This window comes from Dromiciops gliroides, chromosome 2 (genome assembly GCF_019393635.1).
Source record: "Dromiciops gliroides isolate mDroGli1 chromosome 2, mDroGli1.pri, whole genome shotgun sequence".
NCBI lineage: Eukaryota > Metazoa > Chordata > Mammalia > Microbiotheria > Microbiotheriidae > Dromiciops > Dromiciops gliroides.
The window spans coordinates 128971699-128991137 of record NC_057862.1 but is presented as its reverse complement, the minus strand read 5'-3'; the positions used below and the strand labels follow the sequence as shown (position 1 = coordinate 128991137).

Below are 19439 nucleotides of genomic sequence, written 5' to 3'. Positions count from 1 at the left end.
AAGAAACCTCCCTGATACTCATCTTCTTCACTCCTCTCCCCCTGCCACTTCTAATTACATGAAGCTTAAGCTTTTCTATCTGGCTTTCAAGGACCTGTGGATGTCCCATAGGCATTCTGAACAAGTCCAGAATTCATTATATTTCTCCTTAAATCCACCCTTCTCTAATCTCCTTCTCTGCAGAACTTCCATTCACCAGATCTGAAAACCAATCTTCCCTCTCTCAATTCCTATTTCCCATCAGTTGCTAATTCTTATACCACAACATTTTTCTTGCATCTGTGTCCCCTTAACTCACACAGTTCTGTTTCTCATTTGGATTGTTCTATTAGCCACCTAATTGGTCTCCTCCTTGTTTCCAATTTCTACTCGCTCCAAACTATTCTCCACCCAGATGCTAAACTGATGGTCTTAAAATATAAATCTGATCATGTTTCTCTCATACTCAAATTCTTCCTATGGCTTCCTATTGCTTCTAGGACAAAATATGAAATAATCAGTCTACCACTTAAAGCCTTCCATAATTTGCCTCCCAGGTACCTTTTCAGTCTTATTTTTCCTTACTTCCACTTTGCACCTTCTCTATTCCAGTCAAATTGTCCTAGCTGTTCCTTGTTAAATGACATTCCATCTTCTACCTCTATCTCTTTGCACAAATGGTCTTCTGTGCCTGGAATGCACTCTCTCCTCACCTCTGTATCATAGAATCCTTACCTTCTTTCAAAGCACAGATCAAGTGTTACCTCCTCCAGGAAGACTTTCCTAACCTCCCACTCCATCTATTAGTGTTCTCTTCCTATTGAAACTACTTTGAACAAACTCTTCTTTGTACAAGTTGCATCCCACAATAGAATATAAGCTCCCTGAGGGCAGTGACTATTTTGGTTTTCTCTTTGTAATTCCAGCACCTGGCAAGGTCCTGCAGATAAGAGATACTTGATAAATTTTTACCAAATTAAATTCTTCTGCCATAATATGGCTCTAGCCTACCTATTCAACTTTATTCTTCACCCACATCTAGAAAAATCCCTTTGCTCTGATCTGTCTCACTGTTGCTTCCTGTTTGGAATGCCTTCTCCTTTCTACATAAAGAAATTTAACACATCCTTCAAAGTCCAAATGAAATCCTACCTACTCTCATGAAGCCCTTCCTGATTATTCAGATTCCCAGTGAGTTCTCCCTTCTTTGAATACCCACTTCATTTAAAGTCTATCCCACACCAGTTGGTACTTAACTATGTACTCTCATTTATCATTCTCTAATTGTTTTATAAACACTACTCTATTTATCCTCAGCAACACTGTAAGCTTCTTGAGGGCAGGGACTATACTATACTGTCTATTTCTTCAGTATTCCCCATATTTCTATCCTGGGCTTCTAATTAATAATAGTAATGACAAAGACTGACGTTAACACAAGGTTTATAACATTTGTAATATGCTGTACATCCATTTTCTCATAAGATCCTCATAACAATGCTGTTCGGCAAGAACTTTATTATCTCCATATGGGAAAAACAATCTCAGAGAGGTTAAGTGATTTGCCCATGGTCAAACAATAAGTATCAGAGGTAATTTTTATCCAACTCTTTTTCTGATTTCAAGACCAACACTCTCTATTACAACATCCCAACTCTCTACCGCACTACAGGTATTTAATAAATACTAATTAACTAATGTATCCACCAGGGTTTTTTTTAACATTTATTAGGAAACCTGCTAACATCTGTCTAAGGAACTATCTGGATTTTCAGTCTCTTTTAAACTAGTATAAAATCAGATTTCTAAAAACATGACAGATTAATTCATAGAGACCATATGATAATGGTGTTAGAAGGGAAATAAATCTGCTCTCAAGTGGGTATCAGGAATGACATCTGGTAGGCATTAAGATAGATCCTAAAACCCTATTTACATTTCCCTTCCAAAAGAAGTTCAAAAACAAGTGGACATATTATACATGATAGTTCTATTTAAATATGGAATTTATAAAGACATCTTTTCAAAATAAGTTATTAAAAAATAAACATAAAAAGCAACAATTTTGTCTCCTTTGGAAAGCCTAATAAAATGTTCCCAAACTATTACCAATACATCTCTCAGAACACCAAAGTCTACACTCTAACTCAACAAATATTTATTTTGTTTGTTCGTTCTGCCCTCTTTCTATGTATAGTTCTTGGTATAGGGAGAGACAAAAATAAACAAGATACAGTCCTTATCTTCATGAAGCTTACAATCTTATACACTTTGGGTTGATCATTTCATCTGAAGCTATTCTTCTGAATAATAATTTTTCTAAAAAAAATAGCAATAATAGAATTGATATAACATGATAGCAGAGTACTAATGTCAATTCCCATCCTAGAACTGAATAATAATGTATTTGATTTGGATGAGATTGAACTAGTCTAAGGTCTCTTTCAGCCCTAAAGACTCTTTTCTATGAATCTGGATCTTTATTTCTAGAAGAAACAATTGAAGTCAATATTACTGATACCATTGGTTCTGCTCAGAAAGAGTTTCCTTTCCACTCAAAGGACTGGCTCCCATAGATTAGTGGTACAACTTGGGTTCTGAAGGCAGCTATACCTTCAATGACACTTCCTGTGAATAGTTGGGGAAATAAATTCACATTTTTCCTATTAAAAAAATCACTTTGGCCAAGTCAAAACAGCCAAATTAAATGCAAAGTTCAGTTACCTCCTCCACAGTTTGATGTGCTCCTGATCAGAGTAGGCTTTAAGGCACTCTGATATGCGGTCTCCAATCTTCAGGAGGCAGTTTCGGGTGTGCTCTAGCTGTTCCTGCACAGTGAGTCCCTTGTCTGGTTTATCCAGCTGCTTCAAAGCCTTTTTCACTGGCCTCATCCTCTCTTTGCACTGGGGTAGAGCAACAGAGTAGAGATTACTTTACTTTTACACAGAAATCTTCTACTCCCTTGCTTTTTATGTACAATGTTCCCAACTGAAAAGGGCCTAGAGTTTTAGAGCAAGACACAAAAAAAAAAAACATATACCCTAATAGTACTGTTCTCTGGGGCAACCAAAGAAGAAATATAAAAAAAAAGTCAGAAAATACAGAAGAGTTGTGAATTTTCATTCAGTCAGATACTTTTATAGCTAAGAAACAGTTGAGGCATTTGATTTGCTAAATAAATATTTGATTGAACACTATTAGAAATAACTACTGAACTCCCTCAAGTCATATAGATTCAATTTGGAAACATTTCATAAGCATATATGGACAGAGCACTATGCTAGGCACTAAGGAAAATAAAGAGATAATAAAGGAGACCTTGTTCTGAGGGGGCTTACAATATAGTGAAAGCTACAACATATATATGAAAAATTGTAATACAAAATAGAACTGATCATTATGGTGCATAAGAGAAATGTTAAGTGCTAAGTGAAGTCCAAAGAAAGAAAGATCATTTTAACTGGGGGCTTGGGAATAAGGAAAATAGAGGGGGAAGCATCCGATCTAAGTTTTGAAGGATGGCTGAGATGATTTCAATAGGCTGAAATGGGGGACATTTCAGAGTTAGGAAACGGTGATATGTGTAAAATGCCAACTTAGTACAATGGCTGGCACTCATTCTTTTCCTTTCCTCTAACACACCTCAGAATGTATGGTTAGTACTACACAATTATAGATAGGGAGGATAGAGAGCATGGAGTATTATATTAAGCGGAGGGATGTGAAATGGTGGAATGAAGTGTTGACTAAGAATGGAATTTTGATTTCTGTACCACAATTTAAAATATAGGAACGACAGGGTCCTAGTCAGAGTTGAGTGTACAGCCAATTAAAATTTCCAGACACCAGAAAAGTACTTTTTATCAAAAAACCTTTAGGAGGCAGCTAGGTGGTGCAGTGGATGGAGTCCTGAAGTCAGGAAGGCCTGAGTTCAAATCCAGCCTCAGACACTTGGCACTTACTAGCTGGGTGACCCTGAGCAAGTCACTTAACCCCAGTTGCCGCCCCCCCCCCCCCAAAAAAAGCCTTGAACTAAATAGATGAGGTGAAGAAAAACTGCCCAGGAAGGGCAGCTAGGTGGCGCAGTGGATAGAGCACTGGCCCTGGAGTCAGGAGGACCTGAGTTCAAATCTAGCCTCAGACACTTGAAACTTACTAGCTGTGTGACCCTGGGGCAAGTCACTTAACCTCAATTGCCTCTCTCTCTCTCTCTCTCTCTCTCTCTCTCTCTCTCTCTTACACACACACACACACACACACACACACACACCCCACCACCACCACCACCACCACCACCACAACAAACAAAACTACCCCGGTATATCTACCAAGTTGTATTCCAAAGATTATTACACTTCTTCTTTGATCCTCATTTTCCTACCAATATAGCTAAAAAGGAGAATTTTCAGGGTAAATACCCTGAAATGCTGTTTTTACCTAAATTGAGTCCATATGAATTTAGAGTTAAAAACCTAGGATCAATACCATTCAAACAAATATTTATTGAGCAAATGAATACCTCATCTGCTTTCTGGGTTAATAAATATCTGATCTGTTGAAAATATAAAAAAGCAGGGTAAGAGGTAGTTATGTTGGGAGGAAAAGGAGGATCAAACAACAGAAAAATTTTTGCCTAAATTTTGTACAGTTATATATAAGCATTGGTGGCCATGGATTTAACTACAGGCTTCTTAAGATTATGTCTTTTAGCTGTCAGATTTACAGACAGGGGAAGAGTTCAGAACCAAAAAAGATTAAGAGATACAAAATGCAAAATAGGTAATTTTGATTATATAAAATTAAAAAGCTTTTGCACAAACAAAACAAATGCAACCAAAATTATAAGGAAAGTAGAAAACTGGCAAAGAATTTTTGCAACAAGTATCTCTGATAAAGGCCTCATTTTTCAAATATATAGAGAACTGAGTCAAATTTATGAAATCACAAGTCATTCCCCATTTGATAAATGGTCAAAGGATATAAACAGGCAGTTTTCAGACAAAGAAATCAAAAGCTATCTTTAGTCATGAAAAAATGCTCTAAGTCGTTATTAATTGGAGAGATGCAAATTAGAACAACTTTGAGGTACCAACTCACATGCCAGAGTGGCATATATAACAAAAAAGGAAAATGTTGAACGTTGAAGGGTATGTGGGAAAATTGGGACATTAATGCACATTGGTGTAGCTGTGAACTGATCCAACCATTCAGGAGAGCACTTTAGAACTATGCCCAAAAGGCTATAAAACTATGCATACCCTTTGATTCAGCAATACCACTGATAGCTTTACATCCCAAAGACATCCCCAAAAAAGAGAAAAAGACCTACTTGTACAAAAAATATTTATAGCAGCTCTTTTTGTGGTGGCTAAGAATTGGAAATCAAAAGGATGCTCATTAATTGGGGGGATGCCTAAACAAGATGTGGTATATTATTCTAATGAAATATTACTGTGCTATTAGAAATGACAAGCAGGATGATTTCAGAAAAATCTGGAAAGACTTTTATGAACTGATGTATATTGAAGTCAGAAGAACCAGGAGAATATTATGCATGGTGACAGCAATATTTTTGATGAAGAACTGTGAATGACTTAACTATTCTCAGCAAGACAATCCCAAAGGCCTAATGATGAAGCATACTATCCACTTCCAAAGAACTGATATTGACTGAACAGATTGAAGCATGCTATTTTTTACTTTCTTTCATTTTTTTCTTTTATTTAAATTTCTTACACAAAATGACTAATATGGTAATGTTTTAAATAACTGCATATGTTATAACCTATATCTGATAGTTTACTGCCTCAGGGAGGATTTGGAACTCAAAACTTTAAATAAAAATATTTATTTAAAAAAAAAAAAAAGAGAGACAGTGAATCTACCCAATAAGCTGAAGGGGGAAAAAAAGATGTGTTCTATGAACTTCTGGATGTGTCACTTGCTATATTGATGATCTAAGGAATCTAATTTGGTAGATGTAAATAGGTTAGTACTTCTGGTCAAAATGACTACGTGAAGAGGACACATGCTAGTTTTCACATATCTATTCCAGAAAACCCATGAAGTTTGCACCAGAATGAATGATGATCAAGAAATCAAATGAGATATTACAATAAATCACATCTTCTACTGTGAAGTGCACAAGATGTCAGTCAGAAGCCTATCGGCAATATGAGAGGAGGCTATCAGCCAAAACCAACATCAGTGCATCTGAGTGCTACCAGAGATTGGCCAGAGACACATGTAGCCTGCAAGGCTCTAATGTCTAGAGGAAATAAGAGGAGAAGGCTCTCCCTAGAAAGCCCCAGGGTAATTAGAAATCCCAAGGATAGGGACCCGGCCACTGCAAGGGACTAACAGACAGAAATCAGCACGGTGTCATAGCAGCCAGACAAAGATACTCCAGGTCCAAGAGTTCTAAGGTCCAAAGGCTTATGTCTTTATAGAAAGCCCTGAAAGTCTACAACTATTAATCTCAAAGACTGGGGTGAGAAGAAGGAGGCATTAGCTCAAGAGAGCAAAGTCAGTAAAGTCAGTAAAGGAACCAAGGTGACTGTAGGCAAGACCAAACAGAAATGACCGCCCCACCCAAAAGCCTAGGGTGGAGGACAGGAATAGCTGATGGTGGTACAAATTCTCAAATTAGGAATTAAACCTGGAGAAATGAACAAAACACCCAACAGTACAACAATTATTATAAAACTGGATAGAGATCCTCTAGAAGAAGCAAATAACTACATTAACAAATAACAACTATAAAAACAGACTCAAAGGGACTTTCCAAAAGGATTACATGAATATTTAGAGGAGGGAAAATGAAGACAGAAAATGATATAAATGAACACGAAGAAAGAATTAGAAGGAAAATAATTTAAAACCAAAAGTGGAGGGGCAGCTAGGTGGCATAAAGCACTGGCCCTGAATTCAGGAGGACCTGAGTTCAAATGCAGCCTCAAACACTTGACACTTACTAGCTATGTGACCTTGGGCAAGTCACTGAACCCTCATTGTCCCACCAAAAAAAAAAAAAGAGGGGTAAACCTTACAAGTAATGGAGACTATCTGAAAACTACGATAGCCAAACATAAATCAATGACTCAAAAAAATATGAAATATCAGAACAAAATTAAAGGACTGAAAAAAATAGAAGAAAATATGATATCTGATATTAAAAACTGGGAAAAAGGTCAAGGAGAGATAATTTAGTAATCACTGGAATCCCTGAAAACAAACAAACAAAAAACTTGGATACTATATTTTAAGAAGTCATAAATTAAAATTGCCCAGATTCAAATCAGAGAGCAAGTTAATCAAAAGGGAAGAGTATATGAAAACAGTGGAGCTCAGCTCTATCCCACCACTAAATAATCTAAATAATGTTCTCCTCCTTCTGATGCTGCTGGTCCCATTTCCTTGAGGCAAACCATCGTAATGCCTCTTTTGTGAAGTGGTGACTAATGAGATTGTGGGAGTCACCATAAACAACAAGAAGCCTAGGAAAGAATTCAAGACTGAAAATGACCACATTAATTTGAAGGTAGCAGGGCAAGATGGTTCTGTGGTACAATTTAAAATCAAGAGGCACACACCACTTGGTAAATTAAGGAAAGCCTATTGTGTACGATAGGGTTTGTCAGTGAGAGAGATTCAATTCTGATTTGATGGGAAGCCAATCAATGAAACAGACCCACCTGCACAGCTGGAAATGGAGGTGTTTACTAAAAAGAGAACTTACAACTCTACTCCAGAACTGTTCTCCCAAGGAAAACAATACATTCACAATTTAAAAACTGAGATTTGGTTCATCTAAATCCTGACTACTGCAGTACCATTTTCTCTCTTTTTAAATTTTCTTTCACCATTCCTTAATCATACATAAAAGTAACTAGTAAATGTGCATAGGCATAATGTATTTTGGTCAATGGTACATTTTGATCAACATCAAATGGAAATGAGGAAGGGAAAAAACAAACTAGTTCTGTGAAAATGTCCCTTTTCTCCATTAATGGCAGCTTGCTCATTCAGCTTTTATTTTTATATTCTAGTAAGTTCTTCTGCTCTTACTCTTTAACAACAACAACAAAAAAAAACCACACAAAAACACCACAAAAAATCCTAGTATATCCTGTTTGATTGGATAATTTGGGTGTTTTTCTTTTATTATTGTAAAACCAAGAACAATTTTATAACTTTTTGTATGTAGTTCTTTTAGTAGGGATATATTACTATAAAGAAATTAATACTAGGTACTTTTCCTTCAAGTAAAACATCTTGTTTATTCTCTCTCTCTCTCTCTCACACACACACACACGCACACATGCTACAATCCTTTCCAATAAAATCAGGAGTAAAAGAAAAATGCCCATTGTCACCACTCCTATTTGGCATAGGACTGAAGTGCTAGCTATAGCAATAAGACAAGAAGAAGAAACAGAACCCTAAAGAGTAAATTTTTAAAAAATTAACTGAAACAGTAACTTCAACAAATTTTAAGGGTATAAAATAAATTCACAAAAATCTATTTTTATTTTTTAAATAATATCAATAAAACATAGCAAGAAAATATGGATGCAGAAATACTGTTTAAAATTACTTCAAGGGGGTAGCTAGGTGGCGCAGTGGATAAAGCACCAGTCCTAGATTCAGGAGGACCTGAGTTCAAATCCAGCCTTAGACACTTGACATTTACTAGATATGTGACCCTGGGCAAGTCACTTAAACTTCATTGCCCCCCCCAAACCCCAACAATAAAATCACTTCAAAATATATAAAATACTAAGGAGTCTACTTACTAAGCTACACAGAAAAACTATATAAATCTATAAACCATTGTTTAAAAAATTTTAAACAGACCTAAATAACTGGAAAAATTAATTGCTCATAGGATGAATCAATCTAGTAAAAAGGTCAATTCTACCTAAACTAATTTACTTCTTCAATGCCATGATAACAAAACTATCAAAGGATTACTTTATATAATCTGAAAAAGATAATAACAAAATTGATATGTAGGTAAAAAAAGAAGTAATGAAGAGTGCCCTAGCAATTACATATCTCAAACTACACCACAAAGCAATAATTCTCAAAACAATTTAGTACTAGTTAAAAAATAGAAATCCATCAGTAGCTGTAGAATATATAGAAGTAAATGCTTCTAGTACTGCTATGATAAAGTCTCAATATATGGCAAAAACTTCTGGGAAAATTGGACAGTAGTACAGAAGAAATTAGACCAACACTTCACGCCTACAGCAAAATAAGTTCCTCAATGGATATGTGACCAAGATATAAAAGGTCACAGCAGAAACAAATTAGAAAAGTATGGAAAAAATTACTTATAAGATCAATGAAAAAAGTTTGTAACAAACAAGGGATAGAGAGGATAACAGAAAATAAAATGGATAATTTTTGTTAAATAAAATTCAAAGGTCTTTTCACAAGTATAAGAAAGCTAAGATTAAAACGGAAAAAACTAAATGAGATAAAAATTTGTAAGAAGTTTCTCTGATAAGGGTCTCATTTCCAAGATACATAAGGAACAGATTCAAATTTATAAGAATAAGAGCCATTCCTCAATTGATAAGTGATCTAAGGATATAAATAAGAGTTCTCAAAAGAAGCAGCCCACGATATCAATAACCATATTAAAAAATGCCCCAAACTGCCGTTAATTAGAGAAATGCAACTTAAAATAATTCTGAAATTCCACCTCAAAGCTATCATCAGACTGACAAAGGAAAAAAAAAAAAGCAAAATGATAAATGTTGTAGGGATGTAAAAAAACAGACACAATGATGCATAGTTGGTAGAGCTTTGATTGTGTACCAACCAAATGGTTGGGTACAACCATCCTGGAAAACAATTTGGAATTATACACAAAAAGTTACTGAAGCGTGCATGCCCTTGAACCCATCTATACCAATGTCAGGCCAGTACTAAAAGGTAATCAAAGAAATAGGAAAAGGTCTTATAAAACCAAAATATACTTAACAGTTCTTTTTCTGGCACTCAAGAAAATCCCCACAGAAACTAAAGGGATGTTCACAAATTGAAGAACAAAGAAATAAGTTGTGCTATATGAATGTGATAGAATGGCATTATGTGGTAAAAAATGAAGAATGATTTCAAAAGAGATACAGAAAAATTTACATAACTGATGAAGAGTGAAGTAAGCAGAACCAGAACAATTTATACTGTATTAATGCTATAAGAATAACTATAATAATTTTAATCAACTGATAAAGAATGAAATGACCAAAACGAAGATAATAATTTATACAGTAACAACATTATAAAAACAAAAAACTTTGAAAGACTAATAACTATGATCAATACCCACATACAAATATACACATGATATGTCTCATTCTGCACCCTCAATGCATCACTTCTCTGTCATAATGTGGATGTTATATTTCATCAGCAATCTTTTGAAATCACATATGGTCTTTGTTCTGAATTTGAATATATATAATCAATGAGAAAATTTGTTTTGCTTGACTATGAATATTTGTTGCAAAGAATTTGTTTTCCTTTTTCAGTGGGGAAAGGAAAGAGAGGAAGAGAAAACAGATTTCTATTAATTAAAAAAAAAACAACAATTAAAAAGAGAAAAGTCAGGAGTACCTAGATGTGGATACTGCAAGCACGTTCAGATGAGGTCACTATTTTGTTAGTTTTTGTTTAATTGTTTTACTTTGTTCTAAGAGATTTCTCAAGGACTGGTAGTGATATGTAAATATTTGTAATGTAGAAACAAAACATATCAATAAAACTTGAGGGGAAAAAAGATGACAAAAGCGAAAGAAGCTACAAAAGAAAAGGTCCCAGGAATGTCACAGTATAAATCCAGATTTTCTGGGTCAAAGAAAAAATAATGCAAGCACCCAGAAACAGTTCAAGAACCAAAAGAATAGACAGGATCACACAAGAGTTGGGAGCTTCTACGATAGAGAAAAGGAGATCTTTGAATATAATATTCAAAAAGGAAAAACTTATGGACATATAACCGAGAAAAACAACCTGCTGTGTATAATCCTGTAAGGGGGAAAACAATGCACCTTTAAGGGAATAGAGGACTTTCAAGTATTTATGAAAAGACAAGAATAGGACTGAAATAAAGTCAAGAGAAATCCAGAATAAAGAATCTTGAAAGACTTAGAAATTCAAGAGAAATATAGACCAGAAATGATTGCATAGGATCCTGGGTTAAACACTGAGTAAAGTAAAAAGAATTAAAAGAATAATTTGTATAAGGACAGCAACACTGTAAAGAAAAACTCTGAAAGACTTAAGAACTCAGATCAATACAAAGCTCAATCAAGTCTTCAATAGAACTATGATGAAACAAACTACCTAACTCCTGACAAAGAGGTTATGACACAAGGTACAGAAAGAGACAAACATTACTGGACATAATTGCTTTATGGATTTGTTTTGCTTGATTATGCCTATTTGTCACAAAAGTGTTTTTTTCTTTCTTTTTCTCAGTTTTTATTTGGGGAAGGAGGAGGATAGCAACAGTGATGCCAAGAGATAGCCATTGAAACACTATTTAAAATGCCCAGAAGAAAACAAAAAGAACCCCAGACATGTAGCAGTTTTGAAAGTAATGTGTAGAACTTAAAACACACACACATACACACACATGAATATTTTTTAAGGAGAAAATGGTATGAAATAGACTTACATTTTCATATAGAATCCTTTTTTGTTCTGTTGTGAATATAGGGGTTATTTTGGTGTTTTAAGTTTAAATTTTTAACAAAGAAATACATAGGGGTTTTTTAGCTATGTTGGGAGAAAAAGGAGGATCAAAGAAGAGATCTGACCTTCACTTGGGTCAGATTGGATAAGGATAACTGACAACGGAGAGAAAGCAGAGCTAATGAATTTTTATTTTATTTCATTTTCTCTGTAAAGGAGAAAGACTTGTACACTAGAAATGATAAAACAAAAATTACTAAAAGTGAGTTGATATCTATGATAATAAGAAGATAGTAAGAAAGCACCTAGTTGTCCTTAAAGAATTCAAGACACCTAATTCAAATTAACTATAGTCTCCTATCCTGAAAGAACTGGCAGATGTGATTACTGAACTGTGATTTAGAAATCATTGTTAATGATATTGAAAAGATCATGGAAAATGAAAGTACTACAATATTGGAAAAAAGCAAATATCCTGATTTTCAAAAAAGAGAGGGGCAGCTAGGTGGCACAGTGGATAGAGCACCGGCCCTGGAGTCAGGAGTACCTGAGTTGAAATCCGGCCTCAGACACTTAACACTTACTAGCTGTGTGACCCTGGGCAAGTCACTTAACCCCAATTGCCTTACTTAAAAAAAAAAAAAAAGAAAGAAAGGAAAAAAGAAGAGAACAATATCTGTAGACTCTAGACCAGTTAGTTTTACTTTGATTCCTAAGAAAATTCTAATATAGGTCATTAAAAGATGATTGGCAAATACCTAGAAAGGGAAGCAGCAAATTACAAAGAGCCAGCACAGCTTCATCAAGAACAAGTTATGCCAGGTTAACTTCCTATCCTTTTTTGATAGGATTATTTTACTAATGAATGACAAGAATCTTGTGGATTAGCTTATTTAGACATTAAAAAAGCTTATGATAAAGTATCATAATTTTTTGTGGAAAATATGGAGAAATATGGATTAGATAATAATGAATGGATTCACAACTCACTGGATCACTGGACTCAAAGAATAGTTGTTAATGGCTCAAGAGCAATGTGGCAGAAGGTTTCTAGTGTAGTATCCCAGGGATCTCTACTTGGATCTGTGCTGTTTAACATTCTTATCAATGACTTAGATAATAAAGATATTCATCATATCCTCTTTAAACTTAGAGATAACACAAAACTGGGAGGGTTAACTAACACAGTTGATTACAAAGTCAGGATCCAAAAGGAACTTGACCGACTAGAGCACTGTGTTGTATCTAATAAGATGAAATTCTACTTGAAAAGAGGGAAGTGCGGGGCAGCGAGGTGGCGCAGTGGATAGAGCACCGGCCCTGGAGTCAGGAGGACCTGAGTTCAAATCCGGCCTCAGACACTTAACACTTACTAGCTGTGTGACCCTGGGCAAGTCACTTAACCCCAATCGCCTCACCCAAAAAAAAAAAAAAAAAGAGGGAAGTGCTCTAGAGATATATGCTCCTCAACATTTTTATCAGAAACTTGGATAAAGACATAGATAGCATGCATATCAAATTTACAGATGACATAAAGCTGGGATTGGAATAACTAGTATGCTAAATGATGGACAGAGTCAGGATCCCAAAAAACACTTTGACAGGCTAAAACATGGAAGGATCAAATGAAGTTTAATAGGGATAAAATTTTATATTGGGGTTCAAAACATTAACGTAACTAGCATAGGATGCATGCAGCATAGTTAGTCAACAATTGTCCAAAAAAGATATAGGGGTTTTAGTGGAGGATAAACTCAATATGAATTAAGATTATGACACAGTACTCAAAAGAGCTGATGTCATTAAGAGAAACAGAACTTTTAGCAACAAAGAATTTTGCTATATTTTTTCCATATATGGGATGCTCTGGTCATGTTTGGATGCCACAGTTTGAAAAGGACAATGATGCTAGAGACAAAGAGAAATATAATTGCAGACACCCTTGAGTCCATGCCATATTAGGATTGTTTCAAAGAACATGGGATGTTCAGCTTAGAAAATGGAAGAGAGGGAGAGGATGTGAGGTGGGAAATTATATTTGTTGTCAAATACATGAAGCAGGGTCATATGGGAAAGGGTTTAGATTTGTTCTGTGTAGACCTAGGGAAGAATCAGGAGCAAAAGTTGCAAAGACTAAATTAAGGTATGACGTAAAAGTAGACTTCCTAACAAATACTGCCATCCAGAAAAGGGAGATAATGGATTCTACATTATTGAGGATATCAAAGCAGTGCCTAGATAACTATCTATCAAGGTAGGGTGTGCCCAGGATAAAACTAGGTGTCCATTACGTGTTTTCCAACTCTAAAATTTTTGATTCTATAATTCAAAGTCGTGGGAGAAAAGACTGAAAAGTAGTGAGGTACCAGTCTACAGAGGGGTTTGAATGACAGGCTAAAGTGTTGCCATTGATTCCTCCTACCTTCTCAGCCTTGTTAGTGAAGAAACAAGCAAGCTTTGCTCTTCAACACAATGTAGTACTTTACCAATACAATTTAAGTAAGCTCAACAAATACCTATTTAGCTCTCCAGCCCTATAAACTACCCTTTTTTGTTTTTTGGTTTTTTGCAGGGCAATGAGGGTTAAGTGACTTGCCCAGGGCCACACAGCTAGTATGAAACCACACTTTTAAATTATAATCAATCACATTTATCAGATACTAGAAACTAGAGGACTTCCCAAAGAACCATGGTCTCAAACTCATTTGCCTATATTTTACTATTACTATTATTTTCATTACTATTACTATTACTCATATTTTTAAAATATTACTATCCAAATAATTGTTCTACTCCACAGAGGTCAGTAGATTCCATTATGTAAATGGATAAAGCATGGAACAAAAATGTATCTAATATAGTGAAGAGACTTGAAATAATTTGGGTTAGCCCAGGAAAGCATATGAGAGCCCTACCTTTTTGTTTGTTTTATTTAGGGGGAAAAAAATAAGTCCCTACTGCTTGACAGACACTGTGCTTTATAAATATTACCTCATTTGATGCTTATAACAATCTAGCAAGGTAGGTGTTGTTAATATTCTCATTTTACAGTTGAAGCAAACTGAGGTAAACAGAGGTTAAGTGACTCACCCAGGATAGCTAATGTCTGAGTTCATATTTGAACTCAAGACTTACTAACTCTAAGCCTATCCACTATACTACCTAGCCACCTCTGTTTAGTATGATAATCATGTGATCATGCTAGTTGTTAATCTTCATCAGAGATTTTGTCTTTCACTGAGTGTTTTCTGAGTTGTGACTTTCTCCCAAGGTTCTAAGAACTCCTGTTTTCTGATCTGCAAATACCACTAAGGGATAATTCAATATTTTCAGTCAGGAAAAGGAAAAGATTAAAAACTCCTTTCTTAAGACACTTCTTGATGAACAAGAAAATGTCTTTCCACCAGGACCCAAAATAAAGTCCTTTAGATATGGTGATCTAGTTTAGTGTTTTGAAAATATCATATTAGGAATTTAAATGAATTTTTATTCTGCTAGATTAAGAATCTATGAATAGACCTAGAGAAAAGAGTCCTAGCAAATTAACTTAGACTTTGTTTCAGGAATCCCTAAGGTACCCAATTTTAGTACTTACTATGCTGAATGTTTCCTGGTCCAGTTCATCATCCTCATCTTCTCCAATGGGGATTGGTTCACTTCCTGCGGTAATATGGACAGGACCTTGAGCTCTTTTTGATTTATTTCCAGCTTTGGCATCACCTGCTTTAGGCTTTAAAAAAAAATTAAATGTTATTTTCAGGAAAATCTTTCCCATAGTTAATCTGTCAAGGAGACTGCTTTCCACCAAAATGAAGGAGAATCTGCTTTCAGGCTCCTGTCTTTCAACTTTCAAGTTTTCTTTTCTCTGTCTCTTTTCCTGTCACATGACAAAATGGAAAGAGAATTGACTGGGATTAGAGGACCAGGGTCTCAGGGTAACCTCAGAATGCTACTTGGATAACCAGAGGAAAGTCCATAAACCTCTCTCCAACTGTTTCTACACCTATAAAATGATGGGATTACACTACATGGCCCTAATGAGTTCTAGGTCTATGTTGTTCCCTGATCCAAATAACCACCCCAAAATACAGAGCAGAAAATAAGAGTAAAACCTATGATAATTCCATAAAATACTGAGTATTTAATGTATTCTCCTTTGTAAAAAGAGAGGTTTCTCTATCTCTCCAAGGATAAGAAACCTCTCTAGATCACTAGAGTATCTCTAGACCCCAAAAATGAAAACCTCATTATCATTTCCAACTTCTAAGACAATTCAAAATGATGTATACTTATTAATGTATAAAAAGAAAACAATACCTTTTCTTTCTTATCCTTTGACTTTTTTCTTTCCTTATCACCTTCCTTTTCTTTCTTAGAACCCATCTGTTTTTCCTTGTTCTCTTTGTTTTCTTTTTTCTTCTGCTTTTTTTTCATGGGGCTTTTTTCCAAGCCATCATCCTAAGAATCAAAGAAATCCCACATGACTATGAGTTTTTGCCACAAAGTTTCCTTCAACCATTTACTTGTGTGAAAAAAATAACAAAGAAAAATATAACAAAGCTCCAAGGTCACTTGCTGTTTTTAGAAAAAGACATTTATTTTGAAGTACCCTGACCTGTAATACACTAACTGCACTGCATGCAGTAGGCACTCAATATATGTTTGGTGAATACCGAATAGTCTCACATCTATTGCCTCATGTGTTTAACTGCAGCTGTGTAACCATGGATCAATTTTGACCTATAATAAATATTCGGAAATATACCTGAAACTGTGTAGCAATAATATGAGTAAAGATCCCATATTTATATTCCCAACCAACTATATAGTCAATGTCTCTAATGTGCTTTTCCCTTTCCTTAAAGTAAACTCTATTCTTCTCTGACTAGTTAAGTTTAAAACACAGGAGCATTCTATGGATTTTTTTCACTCTCTCTAAAAAGCCCAAAACAGTAAGTTTCAACTGAACTACTGAAATCTGGCCCCTACCTTGACTTCCCCCTCTTCTGATGGATTGTCTGAATGCCTAGGGGATGAGAATTCATTTCCATGCTCATCTTTCACTCTAGGAGCCTTGTTTTCCTTCTTCACACGGGGCTTTCGCTTCTTTAATTTGGTCTATTGAAAGGGAAGGAACCACTAATGATAAAACTTACTCCAATATTTGTACTTCAAGTATGTGTGATTTCTACCATGTGGGTTCTTCCTCTACCAATACATAGTACATAGTTGAATGTATTGCTTTGGCCACACCAAAAAAAAAATCTAATAGCTAATTTTCTGTTAATGAGCCTCTCTGTACTTCATATGGCTGGTTTTCAGCTAAAGGTAGCTGTAGCATAAACAAAACCTGGAATAAGGTTAAACCTACTTAAATTTGTAGCTGCTTTATTGTTCAGATACAAATTAGCAAAGACTCAAAAGGAATAAGCAAAGAGCAACCTTTAGAAAAAAGAAATGGTGCAACAGCTAAAAGAATTTAGGTGCTCTAAGTGGGAAAAAAAAACCCAACTCTTATCCTAAGGCTGAAACCAATAGCAACTGGGTTTTTCCAATGTTGTTGCTCCTCCCTCCTGTTATGTGACTTGAGGTCACTTTAATACTCATAACCACTTTTTTTTTTTTTAAAGAGGGGTTAGTAACACAAAAAAAGCTCAAATGAATTCATTAATTTCCTTGTCAATAGGTTTCATTTAGAAGGCTGAAACTTTTGACTAAAGACAGGTTGTTGGTTCACTTGTCTTTTTAAATTACCAATACTATTTCTATGGCACATTATCAAGAATAACCAAGAGCTAGACATAATGTAATGAGTGACAAGATTGGGGACCCCATGTATGCCCACTACAGGAATCTAATATATTACATCCAAACTGTAAATAATGTGTTGTTGGTTTCTTTAAGTGACAGAACACCTAGTCTGATAGTATTCTGGTAGAAGGTGAAGGATGGAGAAGGACAGAGTAACTGGGGAATAAGAAGGCTGGTAAGTCATTAGTCCACAAGGGATAGTCTCATTAAAATTCCACAAACATTAGCTTGGGCTTACCTTAAAGCAAATTCTTAATCAACCTAATCCTCTGAAACCTCACAGACAACTATCTTTAGGAAGAACTTAGGGAGCTAAGTCTCAATCTGGGGTAATCCTGGTTTTTGCCATATCCACAACATCCTCACCATCACAAAATAGCAATTTAATTATGGAAACCTTCCCTCCGGAACAGCTAAAGACCGTTCAACTTCACCTACCTCTTCACCCTCTTTAACCAACTCCTTTTTGTCCAAGTCTTTCTTCAGCAGTTTTAACAGGTAGTCAGCTCGAGTTTGCAGCTGCTTTCCCTGAGGTTTTTTATCTGTTTCAACAGGCAATATCTTTGGGAAAAGAAAAAAAGAGAGAACCACCACCCCATTTTGAGGTTAGCAGGCCAGGAAATCCTCTAATGCAATACAGTATTAATAAAATGTTCTTCCCTCCCCACCCCCCAAAAAACTCAGAACCTGTCTATTTTCCAGGGCTCCCAAACACTAAAATCCCTTATGAGCTGTTCTCATTTTACGAAATGGGATGGAGAAATCCAGCTCTCGCACTGGCTCCTACCTGTGCTGTTAACAGGGTAGAACAACTCAGGTAGGGGGAGCTTGTTGGCTTCATCTGCTAGAGCATCCCAGCCGTCGTGGATTTCCTCCTTCCAGGAGCAGGGAATGCCTGGAGCTAGGTTAAAGCTTCATTTTAGATTTAAAATGCTTCTCAGAGCATTGCCAGAGAGCACTGAGCTATTCCAGGATATGATCTATTCCCTGCTGAAATATTTGGACCTGTTAGCCCAGACTGAATTTGAACTCAGTGTTTACAGCAGGGTGTTTTGACCCTCTGAAAAACCACACTGGATGAGCATTGTTTTGTTTTGACGTGCCAGGAAAAGCCCTGCCAGGAGCGCAACATTGAAAGTGGCCTGCTAAAATCTAAGCCTTCCTGCTCTACTCACTACCCCATTTTTTTTTTAAACAACTGCTGTCACATTTTGGTAAAATGATCTGTACTAAATATATTCAGGAGATAGGTTTCAGCTAAAGGTCAAATGCCATTACAAAAAACTCCAAAAAGTTACTCACATTTGTGTGTGTTTGAGGTTGTACTGACTATATCACCTGAACTAATTAAGCCACCAAATGAGGCTTTAAAAATCTTTCTCTGGTATTAGTTGTAAAGGTATTTGACCACTAACAATTTAGATTTTTAAAATTTGACTTAGAACAACACTAAGTTTTTCCCACAATTTAAAAAGGATTCCTGAGTTTGGTTAGCATTTTCTCCTCTCTTCAACTGTAAAAAAAGTACCATATTCCATCAAAAATGGATGTTTCCATAGCAAATGAACAAGAAATCATTCATAAAATTATTCTGATTTTAATATTAAATGTCAGTGAATTGTTTTCTTCAATATTAAATCATTTACCAATACTTAAAAAAAAAACCTGCTACACACCTCTAGTCTTCCAGTTACTTACTTTGTCAGTTAATTTAAGCTCTGGATCTGTTTTAATTAACTCCCAGTTGCCATAGCCATGTTCATAAATCCCCAACAACAGACGAGAATCATCCTCCACTCCCCAGTCTACATCAAAATGTGCAGCTTTGACACGACAGGTTAAGCAGTATCTGAAAAAAATCATAAAAGCAAAAGAATATCATTGAGGAACTTCTCTGAAGTTCTTTTTAAAAAGAAACTTCATTTGGCACAGGAACCAAT

At 35.5% G+C, this 19439-nt stretch overlaps 1 protein-coding gene across 5 annotated transcripts in view; it reads right to left on the bottom strand.

The window, feature by feature from the left end:
• Nucleotides 1-19439, bottom strand: part of CHD2 (chromodomain helicase DNA binding protein 2) — a 190046-nt gene that overhangs the window by 12114 nt on the left and 158493 nt on the right. For 3 of the 5 annotated variants that reach the window (XM_043983504.1, XM_043983501.1, XM_043983503.1), the window contains 6 exons: nucleotides 19198-19348; nucleotides 17938-18060; nucleotides 16678-16806; nucleotides 16006-16146; nucleotides 15284-15418; nucleotides 2704-2882 (listed from right to left, as the gene is read on the bottom strand). In XM_043983504.1, the coding sequence (XP_043839439.1) occupies nucleotides 2704-2882; nucleotides 15284-15418; nucleotides 16006-16146; nucleotides 16678-16806; nucleotides 17938-18060; nucleotides 19198-19348 (858 nt within the window). The remainder of the gene's footprint in view (nucleotides 1-2703; nucleotides 2883-15283; nucleotides 15419-16005; nucleotides 16147-16677; nucleotides 16807-17937; nucleotides 18061-19197; nucleotides 19349-19439) is intronic. The other 2 variants (XM_043983506.1, XM_043983505.1) reach the window with 2 other exon arrangements.